Below are 17,013 nucleotides of genomic sequence, written 5' to 3'. Positions count from 1 at the left end.
TGTCACAAATTGTAGCAAGAGAAATTCCAGGAAGATACTATCACAGACAAAACTTGTTTAGTCCTTCAGAGAATTTCCATGACTTTAATTTATTTGCCGATTAACAATCTCTTAGTTACAGATTCTGGTATCAAGGGAGACTGAAAAAGCCAACCAACCCTCAAGAAAAAAAAAATCTACTTCCCTTTCGACACCTCTTCCCCCCACTAACCTTTTTGCTCCTCAGTCCCCTCACCCCCAGGCCATGCTCAGCCCCTTTGCTGAGGCGGTGGCCAGTGCAAGAGACTGGGGACAGCACACGAGTGCTGGTTCCTTCACTGGCAGCAGCTCCTCCAGGCTGCATCTCTCAGCTCCTGCTCCAGCAGCACCTTGGCTCCAGCCCCTGCCCAGGTGTTCCCTTCTCTCTTCTCTCCTTCTGCTCCAGTGTGCACTTTTCCCATCCTTCTCTTCCCACCCTGGTCTTGTTTCTCCTTTTTCTTGGTGTTTACCACCCTCACTGGTTTATGTGGGCTTGAGTTGGACAGTGTACTTGTGCTACACACGTTCTGACACCACCTAGAGATGAGGCCACTGGGGATATTAGAAATTAATTGATTGTATTGCTGGGTCCCCACACAGCTTGCAAAGATGCAAGTACAACCTAGTAGCTATCCCTCGCAGCTCTCTTCTAGGCATGTCAGGTATATACCAGCTTTTCTTGTCACCATTTCTTTAGCATTGGGAAACACAAAATGTGCCACTCAACCTAAAGGCATTGACCTGTGTCCCATGTATTGGGTACCCTGACTGGGTAGCTCCTGCCTCTAGGACAGTTTTTGCCTGCTGACTATTACCAGAGCTTGTCTCCAGCTCCAGAGGAGCCAGAAAGAAACTGGATAGGACAAGTGGTCAGATTTTACTTCCTGCTCTTGTTGAGCTTAAAGAAGTTAATAACCCTTTATGAGAAGCCAGGAACCCTTTATTGCTGTTTTTTACAGTGAAAGCTTTTAACTGGACACCATCTCTTCATGTCTGCTGCAATGTCAGTGAATCATCCACAACATGATCCACTGCCAGGTTATCCTACAAGTCGTCTTGCTATGTGTGGCTATGGGGATAGGGCTGCCTCTATAGTTTATTCCCAGACACAGGTCTATTCTTCTCTGCAATTATCTCTATGTAAGAGAGGCTATCTTTTCCAGCTGGGCAAATCCTTGACACTAATACATCAAAGGTCTACATGGCATCAAGTAACTTACCCCTTTTTTCTGTTGACAGATTCCTCCTCTGTGAACAGCTCTTATCCTAACACGGTGCCAATCCACTCGAGGAAACTCAGACCTGAGCATGGGAGAATCTATTACTTTGGAGTCACACTAATTAAAACTTAGGTTTCAACAACTTAGAAGCTACAGGAAATAGCTTCTAAGGGCCCATCTCCCACACAGAAACTCAGAACTGACATACCTGTTGCAGAATACCTGTGCATGGAAAAGGGACTCACCAGGATCCAACCTGCCCTAAATGCTGAGCACAGTAGGAGACATATAATGCTGCTCAGAGCCTGGCTGGCTGCTTTATGCCCACAGCTGCCAAGCTTGTCTGCTCAGGTTGCAAGAGAAGAAATACCTACAAGTTTTCTTTACAAGTACTGGCAGGGAAGGAGAAAGTTCCTTCTTTCAAAGAAAGGCAAGGAGAAGAAGGGCCTGCCTGGGAGATATTAGCTCACTGGCTGGACACCTCTCCAGCACTCTCACATCTGAGCTTAATGTTCTTCTCAGCCAGAAGCCACTCAAATCAGTCACTTACCAGTGTCAAGAACTGAATTGGGAAGAATTATTCCTAAACCATGACACCAGTCTTCTCATATGTCTGAGGTCTGGGACTCCAGAGGGCCATCATCCGCAGTAAAGACTGAGGCAAAGAAGGCATTCAGTCTGCCTTCCCTATGTCCTCCAATACCAGGACAGCCATCTGATTCAGCACCAACCCAACATTTTTCCTTATCTCCCTTTTGCTGCTGCTGTACTTGTAGAACCCCTTCTCTTCTAGAGCCCTAACCCAGAGGATTCTTCCTCTAAGTAGGTCTTTGAAGAGGCCAAAGTTAGCTCTCTGAAAGTTTAGGGTTCTGCTTTGTGTCCTTCACACTGGTTTGTTAGTAAAAGGTCCAGCAACATATGTTCCTGATCAATTTAGGTCATCTGTCCCAGCTGTGTCCCATCCCTGCCTCTTGCCCACCCTGACACCACTCTGAAGGGTAGAGAGAGCAACACGAAGACCTGACTCTCTGAAAGCCTTGCTCAGTAATAACCAAGTCCAGTACAGCCTGACAGTGACATGCACCAGCACCCCACAGAGGTCTGCCACAGAGCATAAGGACTTCAGGACAGAAGCAAGATGGGTAAGTAAAAGCCTGCATGCAGCTTTGAGATAAACAGTGAAGGGGAAGATCCAGGTGCCTCCCTTTTGTTCATGTAGCTCAGCAGTCACCCTGAAGGAAGTGGTCAAGGGGTCTCAGGCAAAAGATGCAGCAATTCTGCAAGTTTGACTTTTGGCATTGCTTGTAACCATGAATCCTCTTACAGCTCAGATGTCATCTGATACCTGTACACTGGTTTTACTATACAATACACTACATAAAACAAAAGAGCCTATGGCTTCCCACAGTGTCAAAAGTTCACTGACTTATTTTCTCTCCCAGTCTGTGGAGGGGGCTTTTCTGGAGCAAGGCACGTTCATGGGTGTGACAGAGGCTGGGCTGAGGACTGAGGACAAGGACTCCCCCTGCTGCATTCAAAAATCACTAAGAAATCACATTATGATGCCTTGGAGATCTGGGCCTGCCCTATGTAAAAAAGTTTTTCCTTGAACGTAAAATACAAACATTCCTAACATTCAGTTGTGAATACACAGTTCATTTTAAAGTGAAAAATATTATAAACTCAAAACTGCCCATGACCATAACTACAGACTTTAGACTGGAAAGAGATAAAATAAAACTGCTTCCTGAAAAAATAATTGGTTAGTGCTTCCTTATGATATTGAAATATTGAGCAAAGTTCAAATGATTTATCATTTCTTCTGAAAGCTGTAGAAAAGCTTCAAAGTGTCAAGTGAAATGGCATTTTGTTACACCCTATGTCATGGAAAATTAACCTACAAGGAATCATAATCTAATCTTTGACACATGCATATTTTTCTGCATGATCTAAAAAAACACCAACAAAAAACCCAAGGAGAATCAGAACCACCCCTTAGAACCTTCAAAATCACAGAGAAAATCCCATTCAGAGACAGATATCATGTTGCTTCAAAAGAAAGCACAAAGAAGATGAGACACACTTGACGCAATATGCTCCTAAGGGAGAATTACCTCACTTATCCTTCAGCAGGGCACTCCCCACCATGGTTATGATATCTCACATGACAAGAACTCTCTGAGAGGGGAATCACAAAACAGAGAAAGGGAGACAGGTAATTACAGATGTTCAAGAAGACTTTGTGATAGAAACAGCAATATACTGCTGTAAACGTCTTCTGCACAGTTGGTCTGCCTGCCTTTTGAGGTTCTGTTCCACATCAAATAACAGTCCTCACTATTCACGAAGAATGGGTTGGTTTGTTGTTCTTCTGCTTATTGGCTCTTTTTTTTTTTTCAAACTTTGCCCATTCACAATAATACATGATACATCAAAGGGATTTGAAATACTTCTTGTCAATTTGTCTCTCCCTAAAAACTTGTCCCTATAATCCTGTAACCTTAGAATGAGCCAGAAGAATCTGGACAGCTGAACTTTTGCTTTACTGTCAGAGAAGTCCCTTAGAACACAGTATTCTTCTAAACAGACTTTATGGAAATGGCAGATAGGCATGTGAACCACGAGAAGGGAGTTTGCTGTAGATTTAAGTACTAAATCTAGCATGCATAAATTGAAATCCCTTCAACTAGAACTGCCCACCCACACTAGATGGTGACAGTATAAGCATTTGCTTCCATGGCAGATGAGTGTCTAAGATCCTTTAACAGTTTATGAAGGTCAACAAAAGTAATGGAGCACTGCAGAGAGCTGACCAGTGCAGGTGGTCACTGTACTCCCACTCCAAGTGAAAGCAATGAACATTTGAGGAATGGCCTGGGAAAGGAAGGAAAAAGACTTTCAGTTAGAGGATAATTCCTATCCAAGAAAGCAAAATGGAAAGGAAGGCAGCCAGGATTACATTTGAATTTTACTGAAAGGGAGTGATTTCCCTGCACAATATTCCAGCAGGTGACCAGTGAGGAAAATGGAAAGGGTGAAGAAAGATGAAGGTACCAGAGGAAGACCAAGGTGGGATCAGGATGCACTCTGGTTCCTCTATGAGGAGCAATATCTAACATGGCTGTAAATACTCAAGGATCAACAAGGCCTTTTCCCAAGGACATGCAGTCTCTGTATGACATGCCAGCCTTCAGGGAATGCACTCCCAAGATGACAGGAATCCAAGAAGCTGAAATTCTCCACAGGTTTCTGGTATATTTTATGTAAAGCAGGTTACCCAGGTACTGACATCTCTGCAAACATTCTGGCTCCCCAAAAAAAGGTTGAAAGACGCATTTCAATAAAAATACATAGGAACAGATAGGGCCAGACAAGCAGACTTACATGTTTGTAGCAGCAACAAAAGATAATACTCTGATAGGTACATCCATAATAAACATAGATAAATGCCAGGAGAGCCTGGATTTCCTAAGAAGGAGATAACTTTTCTGATATCTTGTTGGCACAGAAACACCGGAGTAGATGGGCAATGATTACATGAGTTGGAAGAAAATTTCCTTCTCAAGGAAGTATAAAATTTACCTTTCAGTAAATGAAATTAAAGGAAATGTCAAAGGTCATCCCTTCCACGGATAACTGAATAAATGCTTGCATTAATCCCTGCAAGATCCTTCTTGTGTATTTGAGCTCTAACAAATCAAAGTTCAGTTTGCGCTCAGATCAGTATTCTCTGACATGTAAATATTCAAAACAATAAGGTAGTGTTTAAAATAAGAACTAAAAAACCCACTATGAACAAAGCTCAAAACAGACATCGGCTGATCAAAGCAGGAGTGAGAGATAGATACTGTAGTTTTACTCTGTGGTTTTTCTCCATAAATAACGTGCACTTACAGTTCCTGAAGATTGTCGAGACCTGACTGACCAATTTATGAGGCAGCTTATAAACATGTACAGAGGAAATAAGCAGCCTATAAAGATAACAGACTCCCTATTAATATCACACTGATTAAAGAGGTAAACTTTTTGTGGTTCTATGGAAGTCAGTGGGGAAATCATTTATGTACCTTAAAGAAAGTGAAATGTTATGGACACTTTGGAAGGATGTACAAGTACAAAACTGATTAGGTTCTCCAGCAGCTTCACATTACATCAGAATCATTGCATTCCAGGGTATTATGTAGTCCTCATGGAAAACCTCATGGTTCTGAAATCACGGTGGAGACAGGAATTTTTCTTTACATCAGCTTGGAAAGAAATATTCCTGGAGCTAAAGTAACAAAAACTGACAGCTCACCTTCCCTTTCTACACGTATCCTACACTGATAAGATGAAACTCTGTCCATCGCAATAATGTACAGCCAGTTTCTATCCACAGTATCACCCAGACAGTGAAAAGACTTGGGCAACTTCATTCTTCCTAAAAATGAAAAAAATGAAAAATCAAATGAACACAGACACCAGGCTCATCATGCAGCAGAGAAGCAGCAGCCACTCATCCTGCCAGCACTGAGAAGGTGGCAGTTTCAGTGTCACTGTGTGCTCCCAAACAAAGGGAAAGCAGGCCCTCAACATGAATAAACATCTGCTAGTTCCGGGTCCTGGTGCCAGAACAGCTTCTGGGTTTTCTTTAGAATCTTATATTCTAAACAGACAAGTCAACCTAGAGGAAACCAGGAATTCACCTCCCATCGGGCTGCCCTCATCACCACCTCACCCTCATTATTCCTTTGTGGACATTTTCCTGAAGGCCCCAGGTAACATGACTCTTTCTTGCACACCTGTTACTGAAGGCACAGAGGGCACATATCTCACACCTGATAGCCCCCAGCTTCACAATTAGACTGCTCTCTTTGCATTCAGGGGTTTGAGGCACTGCATCTGCCAAGTCATCTGCAGTCAGGTAACCTCAGGGCCACCGGCTGTCACTGCCTCGCACAGGTAACAAGGTCCTATTGTTTCAGCCAGGCATGCAAACACAGGCAGTAGCTAAGCAGCCCACAGAGTACTCCTGCCTCATCCAAATACAGGAAAGAATAGGGTAGGATAGGATAGGATAGGATCAGAGACAACTTCCCTATCATTGTCAGGTACTATGATGGGCACTGTAAAGATCACGTTAGTCAAATTTCCTTCAGACATGGCACAGGCATACCCAATACTGCATTATGGTGGAAAAAAATGGGATAAAAGACTTCTTGATGCCACGGGTTTTTTTATTCCAGGGTCCACTGCATCTCACACAATTGACATAGCACTTTCCATGGGCAACCTGGATACAGAAATGCCCCTCTGTCCTGGCATTCCAAAGAGTGAGGCAGAAATGAGCCATCTTAGCTCTGACCGAGAACTTGAAAGTACAAGTATCCTTGTCCTGGGAAAGGATAAGGACCAACTGTCACAAATTGTAGCAAGAGAAATTCCAGGAAGATACTATCACAGACAAAACTTGTTTAGTCCTTCAGAGAATTTCCATGACTTTAATTTATTTGCCGATTAACAATCTCTTAGTTACAGATTCTGGTATCGAGGGAGACTGAAAAAGCCAACCAACCCTCAAGAAAAAAAATCTACTTCCCTTCGGACACCTCTTCCTCCCACTGACCTTTTTGCTCCTCAGTCCCCTTACCCCCAGGCCATGCTCAGCCCCTTTGCTGAGGCGGTGGCCAGTGCAAGAGACTGGGGACAGCACACGAGTGCTGGTTCCTTCACTGGCAGCAGCTCCTCCAGGCTGCATCTCTCAGCTCCTGCTCCAGCAGCACCTTGGCTCCAGCCCCTGCCCAGGTGTTCCCTTCTCTCTTCTCTCCTTCTGCTCCAGTGTGCACTTTTCCCATCCTTCTCTTCCCACCCTGGCCTTGTTTCTCCTTTTTCTTGGTGTTTACCACCCTCACTGGTTTATGTGGGCTTGAGTTGGACAGTGTACTTGTGCTACACACGTTCTGACACCACCTAGAGATGAGGCCACTGGGGATATTAGAAATTAATTGATTGTATTGCTGGGTCCCCACACAGCTTGCAAAGATGCAAGTACAACCTAGTAGCTATCCCTCGCAGCTCTCTTCTAGGCATGTCAGGTATATACCAGCTTTTCTTGTCACCATTTCTTTAGCATTGGGAAACACAAAATGTGCCACTCAACCTAAAGGCATTGACCTGTGTCCCATGTATTGGGTACCCTGACTGGGTAGCTCCTGCCTCTAGGACAGTTTTTGCCTGCTGACTATTACCAGAGCTTGTCTCCAGCTCCAGAGGAGCCAGAAAGAAACTGGATAGGACAAGTGGTCAGATTTTACTTCCTGCTCTTGTTGAGCTTAAAGAAGTTAATAACCCCTTATGAGAAGCCAGGAACCCTTTATTGCTGTTTTTTACAGTGAAAGCTTTTAACTGGACACCATCTCTTCATGTCTGCTGCAATGTCAGTGAATCATCCACAACATGATCCACTGCCAGGTTATCCTACAAGTCTTCTTGCTATGTGTGACTATGGGGATAGGGCTGCCTCTATAGTTTATTCCCAGACACAGGTCTATTCTTCTCTGCAATTATCTCTATGTAAGAGAGGCTATCTTTTCCAGCTGGGCAAATCCTTGACACTAATACATCAAAGGTCTACATGGCATCAAGTAACTTACCCCTTTTTTCTGTTGACAGATTCCTCCTCTGTGAACAGCTCTTATCCTAACACGGTGCCAATCCATTCGAGGAAACTCAGACCTGAGCATGGGAGAATCTATTACTTTGGAGTCACACTAATTAAAACTTAGGTTTCAACAACTTAGAAGCTACAGGAAATAGCTTCTAAGGGCCCATCTCCCACACAGAAACTCAGAACTGACATACCTGTCGCAGAACACCTGTGCATGGAAAAGGGACTCACCAGGATCCAACCTGCCCTAAATGCTGAGCACAGTAGGAGACATATAACGCTGCTCAGAGCCTGGCTGGCTGCTTTATGCCCACAGCTGCCAAGCTTGTCTGATCAGGTTGCAAGAGAAGAAATACCTACAAGTTTTCTTTGCAAGTACTGGCAGGGAAGGAGAAAGTTCCTTCTTTCAAAGAAAGGCAAGGAGAAGAAGGGCCTGCCTGGGACGTATTAGCTCACTGGCTGGACACCTCTCCAGCACTCCCACATCTGAGCTTAATGTTCTTCTCAGCCAGAAGCCACTCAAATCACTGTCACCAGTGTCAAGAACACCAGGCTGCAGGGTATTTTCTGGACTTGGAAGTATCCTTTCTATCATTGCTACTGCACAAAGCTCTGGTGTATCACACCAGTGATATTCTTGTGACTTGCCAATGGTAATCACTAACCCTTGTTTCAAAGTCTTTTAGTCCTTCAGCTCTCACTCCCCTGTTTTGTAAACCTGTTTACCAAGAGAGGAAACATGGCATGATGTACATCACCAATGTCTGTGTATTGCTCTTTGATGGAAGAACAGTCCTTAGTGGTGAAGTAATGACTGAAGGAGATTCGGGGGAGACAAGAAACAGAAGCCTAGGTTTTCTGATTGCTGGTACCAAGTGGAAGCTGCCTTGCAGGCTTCTCTGGTACCATAGGCTGGCTGAGGCTATCCTGTGGGCACAGACCGGTGTGAGGGCCACCGGTGCTGGGCACACAGTACAGCACACCTTCACTGCCATGTGATCTCCTTAACTCTTCAATGTGCAATGGTCTCCTGCTCAGGATCACTACCTACACCTCATCTCTCACCTTTTAATTCTGCAGCCTGTTTCTTACAACATTGAAGCTAGTTCTGTACTTAATACAGTAACATCAGTCTAATTAATTCCATTATATACTGTGGAAGTCCCTTCCCTAGGCCTTTCTCTGTTCATAAACCCAAGGATCACATTAATCCTGTTTATTATAGGGAGTTCAAGGCACTAGATCCCAAGAGGTAGCTCCAAATTTACTTGTAATCCCAGCTCTCCACTACTTGTGAGCTTTCATGAAACAACCGTGCATGACACAGCCTTGATGCCAGCTGCGTTCTATCCTCCTGCCGTAACTCACTCTTCCCCTTGCAACAAGCTCAACACTCACCTGACTCCCCAGAGTTTGTTCAGCTCATTATACACAGAAAATCACTTTCTTTTTGCAAGATTACAGTGTTATGGCAAACGAGGGGCCAGGAGACGGGAGGACATGGGTACCCGAGACCGGGCGGAGCGCGGCGCGTCCGGAGAAGCCTGGTCTGCCCACCTGCCCGTCCCGTCATGACGAGGGAGGGCTCCGGCCGCGCCCTTGACTGAAAACCGCGCGTTGCTTCCGCGGCTCGGGGGTGCAGAGGGCGGCTCTCCAGTCCTCTCCGTTCCTCTTTTTTTCCTCTACCACTCCGCTCCCTCTCTTCTCCTCCGGCGCCGGCAGAGCCCGCACCGGCGGCCCCCGGGTGGGACGCGCCCGCGGCGAGGAGCTGCGCCGGCAGCCCGTGCCCCCGCCTCGGCCATGGCGGGGCCGGGGGACCCCGCGGAGCGTGCTCCTGCCCGCAACACCGACTGCTGGAGCGGCCGCTGCGGCGGCTCTTCGAAGGGCTGGCGAGCGGCGTGGCCGCCTGCCCCTGGCCCTTCGTGCTGGTGCCCGCTGCTGCTGTCGGGCGGGCTGGGGCGCCGGCTTTTCTCTCCGCGCAGCGGCAGGCGAACGACATCGAGGAGCAGTTCACGCCGACGGGGGGGCCCGCCAAGGCCGAGCGCGACTTGGTGCGGCGGCACTTCCCCACCAACGACTCGCAGCGCTTCTCCGCCCCCCGCCTGCCCACCGAGGGCGCCTACGCCGCCCTCATCGCCGTGGCGACCAACGGCACCTCGGTGCTGGACCCGACGGCGTGGGAAGAGGTGCTGCGGCTGGACAAGACCGTGCGCGACCCCGACTACGAGCGGCTCTGCGCCCGCAGCGACGGCAGCTGCGCCACCCCCAACCCGCTGCTGTCGCCGAGGGTCGATGAGCGACCGCCCGTCTCGGGGAGCCTCCAGTTCCCCGTCAACGGCAGCGTCTTCCTGGGGGCCGCGCTGGGCGGCGTGGACGCGGACGGCGGGCGGCTGCTGTCGGCGCGGGCCCTGAAGCTGGTGTATTACCTGCGGGAGGACGGCCCCGAGGCGGAGGACAGCCGGCAGTGGCTGCGCAGCTTCCTGCGGAACATCTCGTCGAAGCTGAGGGAGTTGCACCTCAGCTCCATTCAGGTAACGCAGGGGCGGGTACGGCCGTGCGGAGCCGCCGAGCCCCGAAATGTCCGGGCAGCCCCGTCGTGGAAAGGAAAGGAGATGGTGCGGGGAGAAGGCGGGTGGCCTGCGGCTTGCGAGGGCCACGGCAATGCTTTAGTGCCAACGTGATGTTTAGCCTTGCCTGTGCGTGTGTACAAAGACCAAAGAGAAAAAAATGTGCTTCATCGTTTCTTTCCTTGTTCTTTTAATGGCAGGTGACTTACTTTACGTCGCTGTCCAGACAACAGGAGTTTGAAGGAAATACCAAGAGCGTGATCCCGCTCTTCTCCGTAACCTATTTCTTGACAATAAACTTTGCAATCTTCTCTTGCTTAAGGTAAAATGCCTTCGAAGCTATGGCTCAATGAGCAGTGACTTCTGCTCTTCTTTACCTGCCTCGGTTTCTGCTCTGGTTTCTGCTTCTGGTCCAGTGAAAGCGTTCTTGAAGCTGCAGACTGTGACATTTCATAACAGGCAAAATGTATTTCTTTGCTCTTTCTTGTCTACCTGGGCATGTTTCCCAACTGCTTAGATGGGGTTCATGATAAGTAGCAGATGAAGACCTGAACAAGCATTCAGAGCTTAGTTAAGGTTCAGGTGGATGAGCACTAGCCTCATTGATTACTGCAAATCTGGGTACAACTCTAAGTGTTCTGCTTGATAGTAGAGTCAGAGCTTTATCTGCTGTCCACAGAGAACTTCACCTGCCCTTTCTTTGTGGTGTTGGAAGGTGAGCTGTACAGCAGTGTTTGTGTACTGTATTGTGAAAAAATGTTCTGCTTGCAGGGTGGGCTGCCTGGTTTAGCACTTGCATCAAGCATTATGCCCATTAGAACATTTCTTGGGGAATCCTTGAGCCAGCCCTCAGGGGTGTCTTGGCAAAAAGCTGGTAGCCAGTCTGCCTGCAGAGAAAGTTTCTCTGTGTGGCATTACTGCCTGGGAGGTGCTTCTGTATTACACTGATGTGATACACCAAGAACCCACGTAAAAGCAAAGAGCTTCTAAAAATTCATCATTTTTTTGGGTCACCCTAAGTCTAGCCTCACTGGTAGAACTATTGTACCTTCATTTTGCATCTCTGTTGTTATTGATGCAAAGATCAGTACACATCTTTACTCTTCTGAATATAGCTGGCCAGTGGTAACAATGCATATAGCACCTCCTAGAGAAATTAACCTCCAATGCTGACACCTGGGAGCCCTCCTAGCAACTTTTGTAAGGAGTTCTCTTCAGACAGGGTATCATTGGTACCTGTGCACTTGTCATGCCAAACACCTTGGTGAAATATTTGACATGTAATGAAGATATTCCTTGAAATATTTTCAGACTCAGCTGTATAAGAAATAATGTCTGGCTTGCCTGCTGTGGAGTGGTTTCTGCCGGCTTAGCTGTGTTAAGCAGCTTTGGATTGATGCTCTTCTGTGGAGCGCCGTTTGTGGTCACTGTAGCAAACGCACCATTCCTGATTCTGGGTAAGTAGAAAAGTGAGTCTGAATCAAAGACTAAAGCAAAGTTAAAACAACCTAATGGTGTCAGTCTTTTATGATGTGAGCATCAAATCATACAACATTCTGTGCTGCAGCGAGGGGAGCAGATACCTGGAGGTGCAGCCTCCTTAGAGCTCCTACAGGCAGGTGAGGCCCTCAGCTCAGCTCAGCTGTGTTCTGGAGCAAGAGCAGCTTTTCCCAGAAAACAATGCCTGCTCTAGTTCCACTGCTATGGTGTGAAAATGAGAGAGTGGTAAGGTTAATACTTCTGGCACTGTTCTAGTGTCCCTGTAGCCATGATGATTAATCCTCTGCAGTATAATGACTGTGTACTAACCGGTCTCATTCAGCTACACAACTGAAGTGATGCACCATTTGTGCAAGCAGCTCCCCACAAAAACCCAAGAAAATTGGCATCATTACATCACTGTTGCACAGACTGCTTGACAGGCAGTGCTGAACTTTCCAAATGCCCTTTGATAATGTTGCTGCAAATAAATTACTTCTTTTAAAATCCTTATCTGCTCTCCTATGGGATAAATTCATGTGAGGTTTTCTTGGGCTTGGTCTCATGCTGAGGAAAGCTCGTGGAATTTCCAGATTGATAGAGGCTGTGCATCATCTTAGCTGTCTAATGCAGATGCTCCTTAGGGCACGCATCATTTCTTTGTTTCCTGCATAATTCCAATGCATTTTGTATTTGTTTTTGTTTGCTCATCAATTGCAACAGCTCTGAATAGGGTCAGAAAAACCCTTTTGTATACCTGGGAAAGGGCTGAAGCCCTTCAGGTCCTCAGAAATAACATGCAGACTTTTGTCCTCCTTGCATTAAAGCAGACAACTTCTCAGTACATCAGATGATTTGCTTTGTACTTGCCTGCTTTCTGGAAGCAGCATGGCTCACTGCCATCCACTAGTACCTTTTGACGTGCTGCTTACTTCACCTTTGCTTGTCTACTGGCAGCTGCCTGTTCAGGCAGCAGGGAGTGGTTTCATCTATTCTCTTACGCTTGGCTAAATCATTTGTGCTCCCTCCTCTACTCACCCAGTCTTGCTTTCCCTTTTTGTGTGGTTAATTTTTGGGGAATAGAAGAGCCCTTGACAACATTGGCAAAATATTGAAAGGTGTGTGATTAAAATCTTGAGAGTTGGCAGAGCTGAGAGAGGCACATTGGCTCTTCCTTTTCAAATTTCAGCTCACTTCCTCTGGTATCTTAGCAAACCCCCAAGCCCAGTATCCAGTCTTTCTGGCGGAGTTTAGGAGGATTCTGGTGGGTAATATTTTTGGGTGCATCAGTATAAATTTGAAGACAAATTAATAATAAATCATGAATAAGTGCTGAAAGATAAACTGGAGAGAAGTGGAGGGCAAAGAGCATAAAAAAGTGAGCCACTGGAAAACAGGGATTGCAACTGTTCTCCCTTTGCGCTGATGGCAGAGCAAGAAATTATTGGTCTAAGTTGCTGCAGTGATGAAGGAGATTCCAGGGATAATGGAGGACACTTCCAGTGGTAAGGATAGCTGAACTTCAGAATACATAATGCTTTGGGATGTGTGTTGTCTGCATCAGTGGACATGTGGACAGCAGATACAAGAACTTTTCAGAGATGGAGTAGGTGTGCTCAGGCTTTCAGCAGAGAAGGGTAAGGGATCAACAACCCATCAGGTCACCAGGAGTTTCTGAAAGGTACTACATTTAGCTACAGGATCTGTTTAGCACACAGGATCTGTTTTCCTGATTCTCTTGTAACTTGTATCACCACTAAAGCAATATTAATAGCCCAACTTTCTTTTTCAAAATTTTGTGCAGACTTAGATGTGATTAATGTTGTAGTTTTGTTGGGTGTTAGTGGAAGCTGCCATTTGCAATGCAGAGTTAACCTTTTCTCCTCTTGCAGGGGTTGGCGTTGATGACATGTTCATCATGATCGCTTCCTGGGAACAAAGTTCAAGGAAAAAAGAGAAATCCAATGTTAAAGCTCTGCTGGCTGAGACTTACTCAGAGGCAGCACTTTCTGTGACCATCACCACTCTCACGGATGTTTTGGCCTTCTTCATTGGCACCTGGACTGCTTTTCCATCCGTGAGAGCTTTCTGCCTCTATACAGGCACTGCTTTTGTCTTCTGCTATGTGTATACCCTGACCTTCTTTGGGGCAGTTCTTGTATTAAATCATAAAAGGGAGCAAGGAAACCGACACTGGCTGACTTGTATGCGTGTGGGAGTAGATAAAGATCAGGCTGAGAACTCCTGCTTGTACAACGCTTGCTGTGTCGGCAGCTGTTCCAGGCAGTCCTCTGAGCCAGAAGGGGAACATCCAATGAGCATATTCTTTAAAGAGTATTACGGGCCTTTTTTTACAAACAAATGGGTCAAGCTACTCGTGGTGTTGCTGTACGGAGCGTATTTGGGTGGCAGTGTTTATGGGTGTACTCAGATCAGGGAAGGCATCGATCTTCGAAATCTGGCTAATGATGACTCTTACGTCATTCCATACTATGATGATGATGACAAATACTTCTCAACATATGGACCCAGGGTCATGGTTGTCATTCCTGAAAGGGTAGATTACTGGAATGAGGCGGTTCGTCGTGGCATTGAGAGCTGTGCACAGAATTTGGAGAACATTTCCTACGTTGATAAGAACCTCTCAGAGTCCTGGCTGAGAGTATACACAGTACTCGCTGAAAGCAGTTCAATAAATATAAACGATAAGACTCAGTTCTTTAATAACTTACCTGTACTGTTCAGCATTCGTTCCAGTTTTGCGTGGGACTTAAACAAGACTGGGGATGAAATAGAAGCTTCACGTTTCTTCCTCCAGACAGTGAACGTGACCTCAGCCGTTGATGAGAAGAATCTTCTCAATCAGTTAAGAGAGACAGCCAGGCAGTGCAGTATTCCACTGAAGGTGTATCACCCGGCATTCATCTACTACGACCAGTACCTGGTAATAGTGCAGAACACCGTTCAGAACGTTGTCGTTGCTGCCGGGGCAATGCTCGTTGTCTCCCTTCTGCTCATTCCCAACCCGTTGTGCTGCCTGTGGGTGACTTTTGCAATAGCTTCTGTTATAGTTGGTGTTGCGGGTTTCATGTCCTTCTGGAACGTCAATCTCGATTCCATATCCATGATCAACCTGGTCATTTGTATAGGGTTTTCGGTAGATTTTTCTGCTCATATTTCCTATGCCTTTGTTACGAGTGGAGAGTCATCAGCCAATAAAAGGGCAATCGAAGCGCTGTCCCTGCTCGGTTACCCGGTATTACAAGGTGCAGTTTCTACTATATTAGGAGTTGTTGTCCTGGCTGCAGCAAAAACCTACATCTTTAGGACTTTTTTCAAGATCATGTTTCTTGTCATTTTGTTTGGCGCTCTTCATGGTCTTGTTTTCATTCCAGTGTTTTTAACATTTTTTGGGAAATTTGGCACATCACCCCACAATACCACATCTGAAAATCCAGAGCTTAGCTTAAGAAATTATAAAGATAGCTCATGACTACATTAAATGTATTCTGTTTTATATATATTATATATTGATTGAAATGCAGTGACTTTCAGGGAATGTAAGAAATGAAAAAAATGAAGGACAGAAAAATAAGTACATCAGGGAAGGAAGGCTTCAAAAAAGCCATGCAAGAAAAACAACAGAAGAAATGAAAACTTAGAGAGTGCATTTGCATTTCTCATTTTTGTGTGTGCTTGATTCAACATCTTAATGTTGTTAAATATTTTTTGTGTTTACTGAATCTATTAAAATGACTCCTAAGCCTGCAGGAGACAAAGTCTGCTTAGGCTCCTAATGCAGCACAAGAAACCGTTGGTAAAGACAAATGGACTCACATTTTCTGTTCAAAGCCTTATTGTCTTGGTGATCTGTTTTCTAGCTAAGATTAAACATTTGGTACCTTTAAGAAGATTGTGTGTAGCTTCTGTTGGCTGCAGTTTGCAAAGGGATGTGCTGTAGGTTATTGAAGTTATATGGATCTCCTGAGTAACCACCATGGAAGATGCTGTGCCATGGCATGACAGGACAAGGATTCACTAGGGAGAATCATGTCCTGATTGAGAGCAAAGTGGAAAAACAACTCAAGTTTGAGCAGGTCAGTCCTAAAACTGTAAACCCATAAATTCCACCGTGTTCACCAGTGACAGCCCATCCTTTGACATGTCAATAGAGCAGAGGAGCTCCCACTGAATAAGAGCTAAGAGTATATGAGGTCGTCTTCTGACCTGTAGGGACAAGACAATGGGTGAGAAGTCAATTCATAATTTGTTGCCAATATAAGGAGCAACCCATTGGAAATCAAATGATGGTAACTGATGTTTGTAATTTTTGGAAAAACTGGTATAGGACATACCATTCAGTCCAAATCTGCTGCTGTGGAGGGTTTCTGCTGAGAGATCAAGCAAGTGTGACAAAGCCAGGGTCTGCCCCTGTCCCTATGAGACCCAGTAAACAAGGCAGAATCCTATTTCTTTCATGATATCTCTGTTTATGGGGACCACAGGCTTGAAATCCAGTCATTCACAAACAGGACAAACAGGACAAAGAGGAAGTACTGATACTAATTTTCAGAGCAGTGAATCATAATCTACAGGTATTTCCATTTTGAGTCGCTATGAAAGCTACATAACAAAGCTGAAGATAAATCACTGACAGCCAAGAAAAAAATTGTGGGACCAGTTACTCAATATTCACTCTGGATCCCTTTCCCCCCCATGGCGTGGGGCGGCCCAGTTCTAGTTCCATTTCCATCTGAGGAACCATTTCCGACGGCTTAAGGTGGACGGGGAGGGGACTCCAGCGCCAGGGGTTTCTTCAAGTCCTGAGCCTGGAGGGGAGAGGTGCTCTCCCCTCCTCCCCCCACCCACGTGGTCCCATGGCAGGCACAGAGAGAGTTCATTGTTGGGGGGGTTACATTTATAGGGTTAGGAAGATTCACAGAGTAACGAATTACAGGTTGCAGGAAGGGGTTAACAACCAATAAGAAGGGGTTAAAAGGGGCCAATGAGAACACCTCAGGATATCTTCTCAGGACATTCCTGCATGGGATAACACTTGTCGTGGGGGGGGGTGTGGGGAAGA

The 17,013-nt window shown here is 45.9% G+C and overlaps 1 protein-coding gene across 1 annotated transcript; it reads left to right on the top strand.

The window, feature by feature from the left end:
• The first annotated feature begins 8,631 nt into the window (after window positions 1-8,631).
• On the top strand, window positions 8,632-15,838 carry LOC103763357 (patched domain-containing protein 3). Its single transcript, XM_029961899.1, has 5 exons — window positions 8,632-8,752; window positions 9,607-10,415; window positions 10,652-10,773; window positions 11,763-11,908; window positions 13,823-15,838. The coding sequence occupies exons 1-5, from the start codon at window positions 8,632-8,634 to the stop codon at window positions 15,421-15,423; spliced, it is 2,799 nt and encodes a 932-aa protein (XP_029817759.1). The 3' UTR covers window positions 15,424-15,838.
• Window positions 15,839-17,013: the final 1,175 nt, after the last annotated feature.

The sequence above is a fragment of the Manacus vitellinus genome, unplaced genomic scaffold (genome assembly GCF_001715985.3).
Source record: "Manacus vitellinus isolate BGI_N305 unplaced genomic scaffold, ASM171598v3 scaffold_3_pilon, whole genome shotgun sequence".
NCBI classification, from domain to species: Eukaryota; Metazoa; Chordata; class Aves; order Passeriformes; family Pipridae; genus Manacus; species Manacus vitellinus.
This window is presented reverse-complemented; position numbering and strand designations above follow the sequence as displayed.